This window comes from Accipiter gentilis, chromosome 29 (assembly GCF_929443795.1).
Source record: "Accipiter gentilis chromosome 29, bAccGen1.1, whole genome shotgun sequence".
Classification (NCBI taxonomy): Eukaryota; Metazoa; Chordata; class Aves; order Accipitriformes; family Accipitridae; genus Astur; species Astur gentilis.
The window spans coordinates 6,668,382-6,686,507 of record NC_064908.1 but is presented as its reverse complement, the minus strand read 5'-3'; the positions used below and the strand labels follow the sequence as shown (position 1 = coordinate 6,686,507).

General features: G+C 56.2%; 3 protein-coding genes across 5 annotated transcripts; 2 read left to right on the top strand and 1 right to left on the bottom strand.

Moving 5' to 3' along the window:
* The first annotated feature begins 20 nt into the window (after positions 1 to 20).
* Positions 21 to 5,221, top strand: UBE2T (ubiquitin conjugating enzyme E2 T). 2 transcript variants are annotated; one of them, XM_049833148.1, is made up of 7 exons: positions 21 to 105; positions 1,298 to 1,410; positions 1,764 to 1,833; positions 2,372 to 2,477; positions 2,980 to 3,078; positions 3,493 to 3,576; positions 4,564 to 5,221. In XM_049833148.1, the coding sequence occupies exons 2-7, from the start codon at positions 1,302 to 1,304 to the stop codon at positions 4,687 to 4,689; spliced, it is 594 nt and encodes a 197-aa protein (XP_049689105.1). In that variant the 5' UTR covers positions 21 to 105; positions 1,298 to 1,301; the 3' UTR covers positions 4,690 to 5,221. The 2 variants fall into 2 exon arrangements, with proteins under 2 accessions (XP_049689105.1, XP_049689104.1); XM_049833147.1 differs by having other exon boundaries at positions 63 to 105; positions 1,269 to 1,410.
* LOC126052465 (tetraspanin-18-like) lies at positions 5,221 to 9,489 on the bottom strand. Of its 2 annotated transcripts, none has more exons than XM_049833145.1 (8): positions 8,881 to 9,489; positions 8,601 to 8,694; positions 8,211 to 8,405; positions 7,549 to 7,623; positions 7,119 to 7,217; positions 6,727 to 6,884; positions 6,370 to 6,453; positions 5,221 to 5,821 (listed from the first exon to the last, which is right to left on the bottom strand). In XM_049833145.1, exons 1-8 carry the CDS (start codon positions 9,045 to 9,047, stop codon positions 5,665 to 5,667), a joined length of 1,029 nt encoding a protein of 342 aa, XP_049689102.1. In that variant the 5' UTR covers positions 9,048 to 9,489; the 3' UTR covers positions 5,221 to 5,664. The 2 variants fall into 2 exon arrangements, with proteins under 2 accessions (XP_049689102.1, XP_049689103.1); XM_049833146.1 differs by having other exon boundaries at positions 5,680 to 5,821; positions 6,727 to 6,906.
* A 289-nt stretch (positions 9,490 to 9,778) lies between these two features.
* On the top strand, positions 9,779 to 16,653 carry ADIPOR1 (adiponectin receptor 1). The gene is made up of 8 exons (XM_049832164.1): positions 9,779 to 9,893; positions 10,129 to 10,341; positions 11,212 to 11,328; positions 12,090 to 12,261; positions 12,871 to 13,057; positions 14,259 to 14,446; positions 15,874 to 16,067; positions 16,408 to 16,653. The coding sequence occupies exons 2-8, from the start codon at positions 10,201 to 10,203 to the stop codon at positions 16,534 to 16,536; spliced, it is 1,128 nt and encodes a 375-aa protein (XP_049688121.1). The 5' UTR covers positions 9,779 to 9,893; positions 10,129 to 10,200; the 3' UTR covers positions 16,537 to 16,653.
* The last annotated feature ends 1,473 nt before the right edge of the window (positions 16,654 to 18,126 follow it).

The following is an 18,126-nucleotide window of genomic DNA, read 5'->3' as shown; positions in this document are numbered from 1 at the left end:
CGGGCTGTGGGGTGGGGCTGCCAGCGAGGCGCCCCCCCTCGTTACTAGGCGCCGGGGGAAGTCCCGCCTCCGCCGCGGGCCAGCCGGGGTCGCCTCACGCCGCGGGTGTGGGGGGGGCGCGTTAAACCGGGGGGCGGTTGCTCTGAGTGGGGTATTTAGGCTGGGGGGGGGCAGGTAGGCAGGCAGGCTGGCTGGCTGGGGGAAGCCGTGGGGTTGTTCCTGGTGGGATTCTGTAAGGCTGGGGGAAGCCGCGGGGTTGTTTCTGGTGGGATTCTGTGGGGCTGGGGGAAGCCATTCCTATCCCTGTGAGGGGGCAATTAGACCCCCGGGGTGGGGTGTGTGTGCGCGCAGTCCCTGTCCCCATGTGAGGGGATAACTAGGGTGAAGGAGGGGGGTTCTGTCAGGGGAAGGGGGTGAAACTCCTTTTCTGTGGAGGTAGCCAGGCTGGGGGGGATGTAGCTAGACCAAGGAGGGGTTGGGTAGTTGGTTGGGGTTTTTTTTGGGGGGGGGACGGGGGGGGGGGGACGGACAGGACACGACTTCTGGTCTGTGCAGTGTTAATTGTGCCCGGGGAGGGGGGGGTAAGGCCTTGGGGGTGTGTAGTTAAGCCAGGGAGGGGTTCTCCCTCCTTAGGGGTGTGTGGTTGGGTCTGGGGTGGGTTATGTGAGCCAGGTCTCCCCTGTCCCCCTCGGGGTAGGCTGGGAGTGTTCCCTGTCCATGGAGATGTGCAGTGCAGAGTGGGGGTGGGGGGAGGAAGTCCCTGTCTTGGGGGTGTCAGGACATTCCTGCAGTAGGGAATATCTCATCCCTGAGGCAGCTTTGGGTTTTCCTGCTACACAGGAAAGGAGAGTGGGGTGCCTTTGGTGTGGGAAGAGGGTCCCTGGCTGCTGGAGGGAGGGGGCACTGGTGGGTGTCCCAGACTAAGACACCTCTGGCAGTAGATGGCCCCAACAGGCCAATGGGTACCCCTGTCCATGAAGGGACAAGCGTGGCCCCAGGGCAGATGTTGCAGTCCCCGTAGGGGTGTGGAGCCCGGTGGTGGACTGAGAGGGTTTATTAGACTCACCTGGGGACTGAGAGGTAGGACTGGTTATAAAGAGTGAGGATTTGGTTCTCATCCTTCAGCTGGGTGTGAGAGCAGCTCTAGGAACAAGCTCCTGAGACTGGTTATCATGTCAGGTTAACAACTTGAAACCCAGGTTAATTCTCCTTCACCCCAAAAAAGTCTCAATATTAAGTGCTGGTTTTTTAACATCTCATTTTGCCAGCAATAAAATCCAGTCTGTCCGAGTTTCAGCACAATGCAGAGAGCATCGAGACTGAAGAGGGAGCTCTCCATCTTGACCACAGAGCCACCTCCAGGCATCACCTGCTGGCAAAATGAAGACCAGCTAGATGACCTACGAGCACGTATGTACTTCTCTGGTGGGACCTTTCTACAAGTAAGGGCTGCGTTAGAGCTTGCTGCTAGGTCTGGATTCTCTGGGTGGTGTGTACTTTATAAGTTGCATGGAAGTGTGGAATTTTAGGAAAACACTTAGGGTTGTTTTGATTTAAACATAGCTTGACCTATGGCTCAGTCAGTCTATGTATGGTTTTGATTGCCATGGGGTGGAACTGGTCACAAACAAGACAACTTTTTTTTTTATTCCTGGATCTGAGCAGTGTTAGAGTTCTGTAACTGTGGGTGGTGTATGGAGACTGTTGAACAAATTCAAGTGATTTTTGAATGTAATGCTTATGTTTTAATCTTGCTTTTAAAGAAATTTTAGGAGGTGCAGACACACCATATGAGAAAGGAATATTCAACCTGGAAATAGTTGTTCCTGAAAGGTAAGTGAGCAATGACATCTAGTTAAGCAGCCGATGTAGTGCTTCCATCAAATATAACTTAACTGATGTAAGATATCTGATATAAGTGCTACCATTTTGGTCTTACCTTTAGCCTCCCAACAAAGAATGTTGTTGATAAGGCGAGAGCCTTAATTTAAGGAACATAATAATTATTTCCATTGGCTGATACCCAGTGTGAAATAAGTGTATCCTAAGATGTGTGATTAACAACGTAAAAGCACTATGACAAGATCTCTACCTTATCATATTGTCCCAAACTTTCTGGAAAGGAGCTCATTTATGAGTAGAAAGCTTTCTATCACGTTTGCTTCTTTGTGGAAAGCTACCCAAGAGAGTGCTAGTCGGACACAGCTGAAAGCAACAAAGGCAGAGCACTGCCTTCCCCAAAAATTTGTGGGGAAGGATGTCACTTAGTAGATGGCCAGGAGGAGGAAATGATGGCATTGCTTGGGTGATGAAGCAACTGTCATACAAATATAAAAATATTTTTTTGTTTCTTAACACTTATCCCTTACAGGTACCCATTTGAGCCCCCAAAGATTCGCTTTCTGACCCCTATCTATCATCCTAACATTGACTCTGCTGGAAGGATTTGCCTGGATGTTCTTAAATTACCACCAAAGGTAAGATAGTGCTACTTGGGCATGGGTAAGTGAGCCTGAAGAGGATAATGAACTCCTTATCTTTTTCTTGTAAAAGCCTTATTGAATGTCTGTTTGCTACTGACTTATTTACACAGGAGCATGGGAGTAAAGTTTTTGAGTGGCATCTCCTTTGTTCAGAGACTAGAACATGACCTTCTTTGTTCCATATAAGTTTTCAAGGTTTTAAGGACTGGAGTCAAAAGGCATTAGGTGGCCCTGTGAAAATGGGCAACCCCCATACCGACCCAGCAGAGATGCACAGGATACAGCCTGTGGTTGTCAGTCAAGCTTCCTTGGAGAGGCCATGGCCTGGGTGTTGAGAATGAATCTGGTATTTTCCATGGGGGATTAGGTACTGTAAGTCCTGAGGCAGCTTATGGGCAGGTTGGATTTAAATGCTGTAAGTCCTGAGGCTTCTCTAGGCAGCCTGTGGGCAGGTTTCGTTCTGCTTAACTGCTTCTCTCACCCCGTTTCCTTGAAGGGCGCATGGAGACCTTCCTTGAACATCTCCACACTGCTGACCTCCATACAGCTGCTGATGGCGGAGCCCAACCCTGATGACCCTCTCATGGCAGACATAGTACGTGAGCTCCTCTTCCTCTCTTGTGGCCATGGGCACAGACTGGGAAGGAACGGTGTGTTACATTTAGGCTGTCCTTCTGCTTCACTCGCTCTGGATTAACACACTAGCATGTTGTGTGGCTTGATCTGGATCAGGCCTGGGGGCATGACTGCGTTTCCCTGAAGCAGCTGGGGCGTGGGGTATGCCAGCAGTAGAAAAGAGATGGTGAAGGTCTTCTTTTCAAGCCTGCCAGTGCAAACAGCAGTGTGCATTCTTCAAGCAAATGAAAGCAAGCAAAATGAATTTTATGCTTCATGCCGCATGCTTGTAGTGGTTTTGGTCTGGTTCTAGGAGTCCTAAAGCCAGACCTTAGTCCCAGCTTCTCAGTGTGATGTTTGTATTAAATCTCTTTGTCTTGCTCATTACATTTAGTCCTCGGAGTACAAGTACAACAAGCAACTGTTCTTGCTCAATGCCAAAGAGTGGACTGAGAAATATGCAAGCCAGCAGAAAAGGGTAAGAAACATGCTCTGCTTTCTCAGCTGAGCATAGCTCAATCTTTGGGAACAGTCTTTCTTGTCTCAATTTGCCTTTCACAATTACTTTGAGCGGCTGTCTTTGGCAGCATTTTCTTTCCTCCCCTTCTGTGTTTTGGATCATTAGATTCACTCCTTCCAAATAAATGTGTTCATTCACAAATAATTGCAGTGCTCCTCAAGAAGAAGGAAGGACGAGTAAGACTGAAGCCTGATAAAACCCTTCCCCAGGGATCCTGCAGCCCTGTTTCTTTCTCAGCTCTGTTCCTACCAGACTCCACGTTCTGCTGCAGTTGTGCCGTATGCTCAGCTATGCCTGTTCTCCACCTGCTCATCCATTCACTGACTAGTCTTTCTAATCCCCAGTGGAGTGCAACCTTCCTGCCATCACTTTTCTTTTCCTGCCTCCGTTCTGCACCTTGACTTATCTCACAGAGGAGTCACATAAAAATAAATCGCACTTAAGCAGATCAAAACCTGTCCCCAAAAATCAATTATGTTCGGGCCTTTTCCCTTACCTGGGTGCTTTCCCTCCCTGCACCCAATTCAGGCAGTGTGCTTTCCAAGAGGGGGATGTCTCCACCTGGAAGGCCCATGAGTGGTGCTCACTACTCTGACTCCATTTGCAAGTTAATTGTGTGGGTTGTTAAAAGTGCTCAGGGTGAAGAGATCTTTACAGCAACACACTTGGCACCAGAGAGACCTGCCTCATACGTGTATGTGGCACTTCTAGGCTCAATCGTTATCCTGCTCTCCTGTCATTCCCCCTTCCTAAAATTTCCAGCAGTGGGAGCAGGATAATTAAGGGTCACTGTGTAAAAGCTGGAAGCACGGTCAGTTCTGATCTTTGTGGGAGTGCAGAGTGTTCCAAGGTGTATGCACACAGAGCTGGGAATGCACAGTGGTGCTCAGGGCTGTAAAACTCAACTATTCACAGCCATTGCTTTTATTTCTTGTCTCACCACAGGCTTCCAAGCCTTTGGAAGAGAAAATAAACCAAAGCGAAACAAGTACCACCAATGACTCAACCGCACAGAAAAGAAAAGGGAGTAGTATCAGCAAGAAGGAGAAGAGATCTTGCCTGGATTCCTAAGTGGTTTTTGTTGTGGCCGTCACCTTTGCTTTCACTGTCCTTTTCTCTTTACACAGTAGGGATACCTAAATATTTTAACCAATATGTAGCTGTAGCAGGCTTTGTTTTTTCTATTTCCTGGGGGGGGGGGGGTGAAAAGTTCCATTATATAAGTAAAATATAAACCTTTAATTTATATATGTTTTTCTGTGTTATATGGAGGTTTTGGAGTATTCTGGAAAAAAGGAAAATTGGAAATAGTGGTTCAGCTTCTGCTTTCCAGCTTTCTCTGAGGAGTGGGAACAGCACTAAGTGTTTCAGCTTCTATGTTACTGTCCCTGCTTCAGAACAAACTGAGAGCAGAAGCTGAGCGACAGACACATTAGAGCTAGCTTGTGGAAATCCTTCTCTAGTAAAGGCTTCCTTTTCCTTGTAACATCAAGGCTGCTAGAGGATAAGTCTGTCATTAAGACTCCTAAGACTCAAAACTCTGGCTCTCTAGAGCAGCCTGTTTGATTTCAGTTGCTGCTTGGACCATTTAATGTGCCCTGGGCTGGGTCTTGACTCTGTTGTGCCTCCAGGAGGTGGCTAGTGAAAAGCACCAGCTGAGAGGGATGCAGAAAAGCCTGGAGGGTGCCTGGAGGTCTGGGAGCAAGATGGGTGTGGAAGAGAGTGGAGGCCGGAGAGATGAGGTGCAGGGCAAGAAGCTCAAGAGGATAAGGAGGAAGAAGGACAGTTTTTGGTAGTGTGACAGAGCAGAAGGTGCATGGGGGGGCAAGACTCCCTGTCACCAGAGCTGTTTAATTATGTGAAGACCAATGGCAGATTGCAGTGGGAGTGAGTTTGATACTCAGCCTCCTGCTCTGCGTGGTTGCCTGCAAGGAATTTAGCCTGTGTCCTGTCCCTGCTCTGAGAAAAGTGAGCCAGGCCAATCCTTACATGCCTGCTGGAGCAGAGACAGGACATGGCAAGGCTCCTGCCTGCCTGGGGAAGTAATCAGAGCGCTGAACTAGAGAGCTGTGCTCTCATATGCAAGGAAATGGAGTGTCCTTGCCTACTGCTGTTTCCAAAGCCCTTGGCTTGTCTCTGCCACGCTTCGTCCCGCTCAGTCGAAGTTGTAATAAAGGCAAAAAGCAAAGAACATGGCAAAGATCTGAAATGACAGGAGTGGGGGGAGCAGGTTAGTCCCCTGCTGCAGGGCTGTGCTCGCACCTTGCTGTGGCTGCTTGCTAAAATCTAAGAGCCCGAAGACTAAAGAACTGTTGTCCTCTGCTCCTAGTTTAATTGGGCAACGGCTGTGCCCCCTTGAGGGGCCACATGCCAGCTGTCCTGACACCATGGGGGAGGAGGCCCCTGTCACCTTCCCGGGGTCTGCAGAGAGCTTGCTGAGCAATACCCCCCCTGTCCCCCAGGGCCTGTGGGAGCAAGATACCCCGCCCCCCCACACACCCAGTCCTTTAACCTCGCTCATCTGCAGCGGGAGGTTGGCTTTATACCCTGAGACAAGACCCGCTGTATGTGTACCTGCTTTCTGGGTATGATCGTGACAGCTAGAGGCTTGGGGGGGTCCAGCCTGAGTCCATTTGTTGGTCCCTTCACCCACAGAGCACCCTCCCAGCAAAAAGAGAGCCCGTGAGAGGTGACCTGCCGCCTGCCCTGTCCCTTCCTGTCTGCCCTGTCCCCTCCAGCCCCACTCGGTACCTCAATGCCCAGCACAGCCAAGCTGCAAGTCCCAGGTACAGAGATGTACTTCTGCAGGGTCCTGCCGAAGGTGGAGAAGCAGCCCTGGGGGCAGACGGATGATGGAGGAGATCCTTCAAGTACTCCCCATGGCTGCAGGGAGCTCAGAGGGCGAGATTGGGGGGAGGGCACCATGGTGGTGCTGGATGAGCCGGGGACTTGGGGAGTCATTGGGCTGCAGAACCACGGGCGGGCAGTGTCCCAGGCTCCTGTCCCCAATGCTCAGGGGCAGAGGGTGCTGCTGCCCCACTGCCACGAGCCTGGGAAGTGCTGGGGAAACCGGGGACAGGACAGGGACCTGGCAGGGTCGTGTCCTACCTGCTCATGGATGTAGCCGGGGCTCCTCTCCCGGCACTGCTCCCAGCCCAGCATCTCACCCGCCTGCAGGAGCCCATGCCGGGTGCAGCATGCCTGTGGCCAGGGCATCCCTGGGTGCAGCTCCTGGTAGAGGGAGCCATTCCCAAAGTCATCAGGTCCTAAAACGCCACAACAAGAGAACTGAAACAGAAGGGAAATGCCATCAACACACTGTCAAAATGGGGGGGACATCGCGTAGGGAGGTGATGGAGGGAGGGGGAACAGCTAAGCATGCAGCTCGGTGTCTGTCTGGGGTGCACGAGCCTCTCGCCTGCGTTCAGGGTCACAGTCAGCAGGTCCTGTGGATGCTCCACCCCCCCGCAAAGCCCACCAGGAGCCTCCCAGCTGCTCACCGTGACCATGAGCGTGTTCCAGGCAGTGGAGAAGACCTCAGGACCCTCGTCCCCACGGTAGTTACTTCGCAGCTCGGACAGGAAGAGCTCCGGCTGGATCTGCGGGATGGGTGCCATCTGTGAGCACTGGGGGACCGGTACCAGGGACAGGGCTGTGGGGGCTGTGCACCCACCCTAACCGCCCCCCGCCCAGTGCCATGCTGGCCAGGGCACCCTCTCTCTTTGAGGGGACATGGGGACCCACTCATGGGACGCACCCACATGGTTTTGGGCTTGCATCGCGGTGCTGGTGATGAAGGTGAGGGTGAGAAAGGATGTCCCTGCACCAGTCCCACTCCTCTGGGGGACTCAGAGCCGTGACCCATGGCATGACATAGGGAGGAGAGGGGCTGGCCATGCCGGGCATGGCATCAGGGCATGGGGATACTACCTGTTTCCAGTGCACCAGGAAGAGAACACCTGCAACAAGCTGCGTGATGAAGACGAGGCTCACGAGGATGAAGAACTGAAAGGCAGTGGGATGAAGGAGTCAGAGACCAGCCCGACCATGTGGGCAGCTTGCTCCAGCTATTCCTCCTCTCTTCTGGGGCATGCCCTGCGCCCCTGAGACCAGGGGTCACAGGGGATGAGTGCACAGCTCCTGGGGACAGATACCACATCTCCGAGAACCATGGCTGCAAGGCAGAGGGTTAAAAACAAGCACCAGCTGCCAGGGTCTGGGGATGCCAAAGAAATTGTGGTGTCATGCTCAGAATAGGGTTTCTAGCCTTCGCCATTTGGGGGGGGTGGGGGGAGGCCTTGGAAATGCCATTTGGGACAAGCCAGCAGCCTCAGAGAGAAGTGACCCTGCTCAGTGGCTTTATAAAATCCTCTGGGCTCTAAATTGAAAGAGTCACAGAGTGGGGACTGGGTTGGGGGGGTTGTTGAGAGCTGACAGGGACAGGATGGGGAACACCAGGCTTCTGGCTCCGCCGAGGACACCCCGCATCCCCCAACACCCTCCATCCCGCGAGCTCCTGCACCCCGCAGCCCCCTGTCTGCCCAGCTTCCCACATCCCGCAGCTGCTTTCCCACACATATCCCCCCACTCACCACCAGCAGCAGCGGCCGGCTCCGGCGCAGGGCCCCGCAGCACCCCAGGAAGCCCAGCAGCGAGAGGGCGATGCCCACGGCCAGCAGCAGGTAGGCACCCAAGCTCAGCACAGGCTTGGCAGCCACGATGTCCTGGAAACCAGCCGGGTACACGGCCACCCAGACCCCCACGCCCGCCAGGCACGTCCCCCCAGCCTGTGGGACACGTCGCAGTTATGGGGTGCAGGGACCATCCCCAGCCACCCCATGGGGACGGGGGATGCTCTAACCTCTGCTGGGGTCCCCTCCCTTGGGCTGGTGTCACCCACCCTCTTGAGCCAGCCGGAGACATCACGCCCCGGGGACGGGACCCCTCCTCCCCTCCAGCCCGCCAGGCCCAGGCAGACTCACAAACACCAGCACATTGAAGATGAACATCAGGTACTTCATGCAGCTCAAGACACCCATGGGGACGCCAGAGTGGGGGACACAGCAGCGTTCGTCCCTGCAGAGGGGAGAGCAGAGCCCTGGCCACAGGCAGCCCCGACCTCTCCTGGATCACCCGGTTCCGGTGGGACACGGGGCTGCCCCCATCCAGCAAGCAGCCCCCCAAAATCCATCTCCCATCCCCCACCATCTCCCCCAAAAAGCCCCAAACCCCGTGTCCCCTCCAAACCCCACCACCACTCACCCTGCAGGTGACCCAGGTGCCTCCGACCTGCCCTGGCACCGGCAGTGCCTATTTAATGCCGGGAAGGTTGGAGGATCCCCCCCATCCCCTTCCCGGTTGAGCAGCCCCCGAGAAATCCCTTCCAGCGGCAGGGACATGAATGATTGATGGGGAACAGGATCCGCCATTGTGCCGGGCGGCGGTGGAGGGCAGAGGGGAGTCTCCAGCCCCGGCTGTCATTGGCGAAGGTAATTAAACCTCCAGGCAGGGAAAGACGAGCCGGACCCGACAGGCCGAGGGCGACCTCGGCCATCAATTATTGCTGCCGACATTTGCTCTCCGGGGCTATCGGCAGCTGGGGAAGCCCTCGACGGCCTTCCGTGGGGACCTGCATGCGTGCGGGCAGGGTGGTGCCAAGGTGGCTGACGGCCACTGGGGACAGAAGGACAGGGACGGATGGATGGACGGACGACTGGGTCCGTCCTCTCTGGCCTGAGCACCCCTCAGGGCCACGCTGCCCTGGTCATGGGCCGCGGCCACTATAACCACAGGTCTAAGGGCGGCACGGGCCCGGCCCTCGCTCCGCGGGGGTCGGCCCCCCTTCCCCGCTACGGCCACGGGGTGCGGAACCCGCCGGCTCTCCCCGGTCCGACCGGGCCCGCCCGCCGCCATCACGGGACTCCCGGAGGTGGCGCTCCCGGCGCTGCGCGGCGCCCCGCCCCTAGGGGGCAGCCGAGCGCCTGGCCAGCGAGACGCGCGGCCGAGCTAGAGCGCCCCCCGCCGGCACGTCAGGTGGGCGATTCGCCCAATCACAGCGCCCGGCAGCCAGCGGGGCGCGGGGCGGGGGGAGGGAAGAGAGACAGACAGCGGCTGCGGCCAATCAGAAAGCGAGACCCGCGCGGCGCCCTCCATTCCGTCCCGGGGGTGTCGTCGTCGCCGCGCGGGGCGGGGTTTCGCGACCGGAAGCGGCCCGTTCCCTCAGCGTCGCTTCCGGTGCCGCCGCCGCCGCCGCCCAGCGCGGGATGTAGCGGCTGGTGAGTGCGGGCGGGATGGGACGGGACGGGGGTGTCTGAGCTCTGCCTCCTTCCCCCTTCCCCCGGCGGGTGGCGGTGGCGGCCCTAGCCCCAGCCCCGCCGGTGCCCCGGGGTGGGGGGCCGGGTCCGCCTGTGCCAGCCCCCGGGGAGGGCCCGGCCTAGGGCGGCCGTCGGTTCCCGGTGACTCTCTTCTTCCTTCCTTCCTTCCTCCCTCCCTCCCTCCCTCCCTCCCCAGCGCGGCGGCACAAGGACGCGGAGGGACCTGCACCGGCTGCCCTCGGCCACCAGGACCGACCCCGCCGCCCCCATGGCGTCCCGCAAAGCCTCCGCCGCCGGGCAGGGTAACGGGCTGGCCGCCGCCGGCCGGGAGAGGGCCCACCTGGAGCTGGCCGAGCTGGGGCCGCTCCTGGAGGAGAAGGGGGACCAAGGAGCCGCCGGCTCGGCCAGTGTAAGACCTTCATCCACCCCACCCACCCTCCCCGAGCGGGCAAGGCGGCGAGTGGGCCCCCGGCCGGGGTGGCTGCCACAGTTGGCTCTGCTCCTCCGTGCTCAGCCTCTCTGCTCTGTCCTTGAGGATTAACCTAGGAATTTGCCCGTTATCCCATTAGTGGCTTGAAGGATGGAGGCCAGCCGGGTGCGTTTTGCAGAGTCCCGAGTCTAGTCATCGCTTTGTATCAGCGCAGAGGCTGTGAGATGTTTTGTTACCCAAACACTGACGGTCTGGCTGGTCCGCGCCCTGAGCTGGCCCAGAAACTTCTCCTGTCGTCCAGGCGTGGATCTGTGATAGCCCTCGTGCAGAGATGTCAGCCGAGATGCGCTGTGTCTGCATGCCAGCGCTGTTGCTTGGAGGGAATACGGTGTTCTCAGTCACCTAGCTGTTCTGTGGCCCTTGGGGCTGGAAACCACCTTCCCAAACCTGCTAATGGAAAAGGAGAAGAGAGGGAGTTGAGCCGGGACAGGCAGAGTGTTCCCAGCCTGGGAGGGTGCTGGGGCAGCACTGCCTTCGCTCTGTGTTGGGCTGCTAGTAGGGGTGGAGGGCCGGGTTTCCTGGCTGGGCCAAGTGGCTGTTCCAGCCTTGGTTGTAGGGGTGAAAACCCCCCACAGTAATCCCACCATTCAACAAGAATAAATCTGGGATTAGCCTGCCTGAGATGGTTAAGACAGTAGCGTGTTGCATAAGGGGTGGTGACCAGCAGGTGCTGCCTGTCCCCTCGGGAAGGGATGACGCCCCAGGTGCTCTCAGAAGGGACTTGCCACTCTCTGCACGCTGTTCCTCCCGTGGGCAGGGATGATTTCCTCCCGGCATTTCTGCCTCTAGGCTGAAGACCCGCCATGCCCAGCAGCTCGTGAGGAAGAGGAGGAGGTGGTCCGCGTGCTGACTCTGCCTCTGCAGGCTCATCATGCCATGGAGAAGATGGAAGAGTTTGTGTATAAGGTACAGGAGCCATGTGGCGATCCCCCAATCCTGATTTTGGAGAATGAGTGAAGCCTGGATGCCCCAAGCCCAGGGCTTGGGGTGGGGGGCAGGGGCTGGGATGTGTCGCTCTTTTCTGGGTAAAGCTCCTGGGGCTCTGTGCAGCTCTGCCGGCAGTCTGCTCTGGCTCTACTCCCAGCAGCGTCTCCAAGGAGCGGAGCGGGAAGGGGATGGCAGTGGATCGGAAGTGCTGGTGGGGTGTGGTGGTTGTGACCAGCCATGCCGGACGAGCAGCGACCTGGGGAGCAGCCCCAGTGTCTCTGCAGTCCTCTTAACAGGGACCGGGAGCACCAAGCACTGTTGCTGGTTTCACCCAGTGCCTGCACTCATGGTCACTGCGGTTTGGTAACGGTCAACCGCTGGCTGAGGGCCAGCCCGGTTCTGTTGCCAGCCAGGGCTCTCTCTTTTCTGACCAAAATGGGAGCTCCCCACTGCAGAGAACAGCTGCTTCAGGTGTGGAAGGGTTAAACCTGAGGGTGCGAATCCCCTCTGACTCACTGAGCATGGGGAGCGCTCTGCAGGATGTGCATGGTTTAAGGGGTCCTACAGGGTGCTGATGTTGCCAGCGCTGAACTTCCTCTCCCCAAAGAGCCTTATGGTGCCTTTTCAGCCCTGGCTGAGCTTGTTCCAAGTGTAATTTTAGGCTCCCGGGGTGAGCAAACCTGAACCTTTAGGCTCACTCAACACTCTGGGGGCCACCAGCACAGCTTGGTGTGTTGCAGGTGTGGGAAGGGCGCTGGCGCGTGATTCCTTACGACGTGCTGCCTGACTGGCTGAAGGACAACGATTACCTCCTGCATGGCCACAGGCCTCCCATGCCGTCCTTTCGAGCCTGCTTCAAGAGCATCTTCCGAATACACACTGAGACGGGCAACATCTGGACACACTTGCTAGGTGACTGGGGGGAGGGTTGGTAGCCCTCAGCCTGAAGGTGGGCTTGGCCCCAATGCACAGGGCAGCCTTTTACAGTCAGGACTTGCTCAGTCCTGGGGTCCTCTCTGTGCGCATGAACCCCTTGTGAGGATTGCATACCCCTGCCTGGTCCTGTGCATGCAGGCAGCTCTGTCACAAGGTGCCCAAGAGCTCCCAGAGCTCCTTGGGTGAAGGGAGATCAGACCACAGCGGGGCCCCACTGCTGGGCTCAGCGACCGTTTGTGGCTTTGCCGATGCTCTGCAAGAGTGGGATGGAGAAATGTGTCCTGGGCAAAACAGGAAAGCCTCAGAGCACTTTCCTCTGAAACCCAGGGACGGTCAGTGGCTCTTCACCCTGCGCCTGACCATTCCCTTGTCCCTAGCTCTGCTCATCTGTGGTGACAGCAGCCTCAGTTAACAGCCCGCTTCCAGGCCAGCCCCAGGTGCGACTGAGCACCTCCAGGTGCACTGCGAGCAGGATATGTCCAAGGCCTGCCTTGTAGAGCAGTCAGGGCTGTGTTGCTCCTGGCTCTTTGCTGAATTCATTCACTTTCCTTCAGCCTGACTGTCCGTTTGGTGTGTTCCCTGCAGGTTTTGTTTTGTTCCTCTGCCTGGGGATCCTGACCATGCTGCGGCCCAACATGTATTTCATGGCTCCTCTGCAGGAGAAGGTGGTATTCGGCATGTTCTTCCTGGGAGCGGTGCTGTGCCTCAGCTTCTCCTGGCTTTTCCACACTGTCTACTGTCACTCAGAGAAGGTCTCGCGGACTTTTTCGAAGTGAGTCAGCACAAGCGGGGTTGTGTGGTCTCATAGGAGGTTTTGAGTTCTCACAGCGCTTCCTCTTGGAAAGTGCTGTATTCCCAAATGTTTTATCCTTGGGGGAAGGGAGCATTCACTGAATCCAGTGTGGAGCTGAGAGGGAACCACAGCTGGGTCCTGGAGGGCTCTGCCCTGTGCCTGAGAATCTTAAATTTGCCAGCTCAAATGCCTTCAGGTGGATGATAAAGGTAGGGACCTGGGAACCTGCAGCTCCTGAGGGAACACCCTTTGTGACCCTTGTAGCAGTGAAGGGAGGAGGGGTCTTCGTCTCACTGGGCAGCCATGGGACACTGCAGTTTGGCAGTTTCCAGCTTACTGGATGCTTTCAAACACTCTGATTTGGATCCAGTTTGGACTGAAACCAAATTGAAAGAAAACAAGCAGGATTCCTGGCAAAGTGGAAAGGCTGGGCAGTGGCCAGTGCCTCTCTCCGAGGTCGGTGTGCAGGCTGCTCTTAGAGTTAAGCTCACATCAGCCTTCGTGGCACAGACAAAGCAGTGGCAAGGCTTTCAAATAAGACCTTGCTCACGCAGGTCTGTCAAAGGCATTTACTTGGGTGCTGCTTGCTGGGAAATCCTGCCAATCCCCTTTGTGCAAACCCCAGAGATCCTGTGGGATCATGTCTGCAGAACAAACTGTGCTGCTACACCCTCAGCAGAAATGTCCTTGCATACCGGGGAAGGCACTTGCCATGGCTGCTGCGCCAGTGGGAGTAACGCAAGCAGCTGTGTTTCAGTGGTGAAATGGTTCCTGGATCGATAGATCAAAAGCACTTTACAGTGGAGGATAATAGTCAAATCCATATGCACAAGGACTCGTGCCCACCATGTCCTGTTGTGGTGGTTCAAGTGCACAGCCCCTCGTCTCCAGCCAGCTCCTGTTTATCCCCTGCGCTCCTGCTGAGCTCCTAGAAGCCACGTACGTGCCCAGGCCCTTTCTCCTGTCCCATATTGCATTGATGAGACCCAAGTGCAGCCCTCCTCCCCTCTCTGGACACGCAGCTTCACGTGCAGGGCTGTAGCTGCCTATCTGGCCGTGGTGATTCCACTTGGGTGCAGACAGGCTGGAGGGTACTGACACACCATTACCAAGAGGATGCAAGGAGTGGGGGTGGATTTGGGGGCTCACCTGTGACTCTGTCCTTGTACCCCGACTGCAGGTTGGATTATTCAGGAATTGCACTGCTGATCATGGGGAGCTTTGTCCCGTGGCTCTATTACTCGTTCTACTGCTCCCCACAGCCAAGACTCATCTACCTCTCCATCGTTTGTGTCTTGGGCATCTCTGCCATCATCGTTGCTCAGTGGGACCGGTTCGCCACCCCCAAGCACAGGCAGACAAGAGCAGGTAGGAGTTCTCCCTTCTCACCCCAAGTCCCCAGCCCCGGGAGGGAGTTCAGGAGGGCTTCAGGGATGGACTTTGGGAAGATTTTGTGGTGGGATGGCTCTTTCCATTTGGGAAGAGCTTTCAGCATCTGCAGAATTCATTCCCCCAGAGCACCACACTGCCCTACAGCAGCTTCTGGCAGGGAGAGGTCTTCCTCCTCTCACTGTGCTGGGGATTTAGATCCTCTGCTGAGCAGGGCCTGAGCTCTGCCTGGCACTCAGCAAGCTTGAGGTTTGGAGCAGACAGCCAGCATTTAAAAATAGCCCGCTAAGTGGTGGCTGGGTGGCCTGGGGCTGTGCCGCGCGAAGCCGCCTTCTCCGGGAAGCGGTTTGGCAGCATGAACCTGCAGCTCAGGCAGAGGAGGAAGAGGTTCCCTCATCATCTATCCCCTGCCAGTTACACGCTGGCACGTACCTGCCTTCTTGAAGGCTGCAGGGTGAGGCTGCCTCCAGCCCACTCCACATGCACACCCCATGTTGCCCCCAGTGCAGCCTCTGCAGATTAAATCTGCCTCGCTGAGCACTGCTGAGCGTGGAGAAGCACCTCTGCCCACCGTCACCTCCCAGGGGGTCTCCTGCAGCAAAATGTCTATCGCAGCAGCATCTAGCTACCCTATGAGAGATGATGCTGAGCTGGAGGCTGGGCAGCACCACTGGTGCGTGACCCACGAGACCCCCTCAGAATTGGGCAGGGGACAGCATGGGACTGTCAGCCCCACCGCTCCCCTGTGGCAGCACTGGTGTTGGTGTGCTGGCAGAGGTCCCAGCTGCCAGCTCCTGGAGAGGGCTGCTGTCCTCCCCAGCTGTGAAGCAAGATCCTGCTGCTAGTACAAGCCACAGCCTCTGTGGGCTGGTGTCTCACTGTGATGCTGTTTGCTCTCTGCCAAACTAATTAGATGCCAGAGCTGAAAATTTCAGCCCTGCTAATTAGCACCTTCCCATTGAGCTTCAAGCAGCTTCACTGAACAAATGACTTTGGCAAAACCTCTCTTTGAAGGGATGGCTGGGGTGGCTGCATTCCTCGTGCTCGTGAGGCTTCGGTGCAATCCCAAGGGCTGGCACCTTCCAAAAGGGCCATTCCCGTAGCCAGGAGCGGGAGCTGCTGCAGCCCTGCGGCTGTACAGAGAACACATCTGCATGGCGAGCTCTGCCCAGTGAGCACTGGGGATCAGCAGTGGTTTTGATGAGAATGTAGAGTTGTAGATCCCTCGTGTTGTGAAGGATAGATGCCGTGGGGGTTGGGTAATCCAGAAGTGAGTAAGGAAAAGCTGCTGGTGCCTCAAGGAGCTTCTGTTTGTGCAGGATAAGGGTGTAAGGGGAGCTGGTGGGGAGCAGCAGCACCCTGTCCATGCTGCCCTCCCATTTGCTGATCTCTCCTTTCCACCGCAGGTGTCTTTCTGGGGCTGGGGCTGAGCGGTGTGGTGCCCACCATGCACTTCACCATCGCCGAAGGGTTTGTAAAAGCCACCACCGTTGGCCAGATGGGCTGGTTCTTCCTCATGGCCGTGATGTACATCACGGGTGCGGGGCTGTATGCTGCCCGCATACCCGAGCGCTTCTTCCCGGGCAAGTTTGACATCTGGGTGAGTGTGGGGACAAGGTGGTGAGCAGGGTGCTTTGGGGGGGCAGCTGTGGGGTTGGGGAGGGGGTGATTGAGGGCAGTAAGCTCTGAGATGAGAAGGTGGCTGAGGGTGTCCTGGTGCACTCCAGTGCACGTGAGGGCAGCCAGATCTTGAATGGCTGCTGTGAGCAGGCAGGGCAGGCTAAAGTACAGGGTGGAAAATGCTACCTGGGAGCAACGAGGGGGAAAGAGCAGAGCTCAGAGGACAGTCCTGGGGCAGTGCAGAAGCAGCAAGGAGGTGTTCCCGGTGTTGCTTTTGTCCCCTTTGGTCTGGTCTAAAGGGCTTTTTGGCTTCCCTGCAGTTTCAGTCGCATCAGATCTTTCATGTGCTCGTGGTGGCTGCGGCCTTTGTCCACTTCTACGGGGTGTCGAACCTGCAGGAGTTTCGCTACGGACTCGAAGGGGGGTGCACAGACGACTCTCTCCTCTGAGAGAACCTGATTTTAGTACAAGCTTCCTAAGTGCTTTTTAAACTCTGTCTTTGCTAAAATCAAAGGAAGACTCAAAATGGTTTGGGGTTGTTGGTTTTGTTTTTTGTTTGTTTTTTTTTAAGAAAAAAAAAAAAAGAAACAAAAATTCTTTAGCAAAGTTGTTGACCAAATCCTCGCCCCCTTCCCCACGCACTTCACTAGGGCTGAGGGGAGGTGCTGTGGCCTCACCTCCTCCAGTGTTTTACCTGCACCACGGTCCTCCAACCTTCCCAGGCATGCTGATTTCTGAAAGCAAAGGGTGCGGGTACCCCGCTCCCGGCACAGCCGAGCACCCCCTTCCTGAGCTCACTGCCGGAATGAGCAGTCACGCACTACCAGGCCGAGGGCCAGAGATTTTTGCATATCCCTTGCAGCAGAGCCGCCTTGCTGGGGGCAGCTCTGTGGCCCCCAGTGCTGCTGCCCAGGGCACAGGCACAGATTTATGTAATTTAAGTTTTAATTGTCTTTTTTTGTTTGTTTGTTTTCCTTGACAAAGTAATGTAAACATAAATGAGAGAATATTTAATATTTAATACTAAGCTTTAAAAAGACTTGCTGCCACCGCAGTGTACTCAGCTCCCTCGCTGTCTGTGGTAGTAAAGGAAGGACAGTGTTTTAGGGGAATGTAGAGCTGCTGTAGCTGATTGAAATAAAAAGGTCAATAGTTCAGTGTCGTGCTGGTGGTGTCTGTCTCATTTTTTGGGGTGGGTGTAGAGAGGAGGCTGCCTGGGGTCTGGGCTGCTTTGGGGGAGAGGGCTCTGAGCACCCCCCAGGAGCATGTCCCCTCAAAGGCTGAGCAGCAGAAGCAGCTGTGAGGGGCAGTGGGATCCCTCCTGCCATGGCAGTGAGGCTGGACAGCCCCAGTGGCTGAAATAAAACACAGGAAACTCTGGGGTGTTGTGGTGATGACAGAGGAGGAAACCCTTCCCTGGCTGAGCAATATGCCACTGGGCAGTGGGGCCTGCTGACTTCCCTCCTGTGACTGGCATGACAAAGGGCTCTCAGCTGATAAGAAAAGATGCTGCAGCCTGGCTGGTGTGGGGGGAGAGAAGGATGACAGGCACCCTAAATCAGAGGCTTCTCAAAGTATGCAAGAGTGACCATCCAGCACAGACGGTCAAGGGGGATTAGAAGGGAAGAGCTGATCTGAGTAAAGCTCAGCTCAGGCAGCCAAAGCCCATTCCCTTAACAGAGGAGCAAGGGAGGAGGGCCTGGCAGGGCCGCCACAGCTGCTCACCGGTGGCACGTGTCCTAGCTATCCCTCGCAGGTCACTGCTGCAGGGAAGGGTTGTGGGGTGGTCCTTTTTTGAGCTGTTTGGATGTGGCCCAGCTTTGGGGACAGTGAAGGCAGGGCCTGGGTGGAGCCCCCAGGGCATGGAGCAGCAGGTTCCCCTGCTGCAGATCAACCTACAACAGGTCCTGCGCACCCCCGTGTCCCACCCTAGCCTGAGTCTGCACCTAGACAAAGCAGTGGTAGGAAAGGTCACCCAAGTGCTCCAGGCTGCTGCTTAAATAGGGGCAGATGACTCAGCTGAGTCCTCTCCCCTCCCA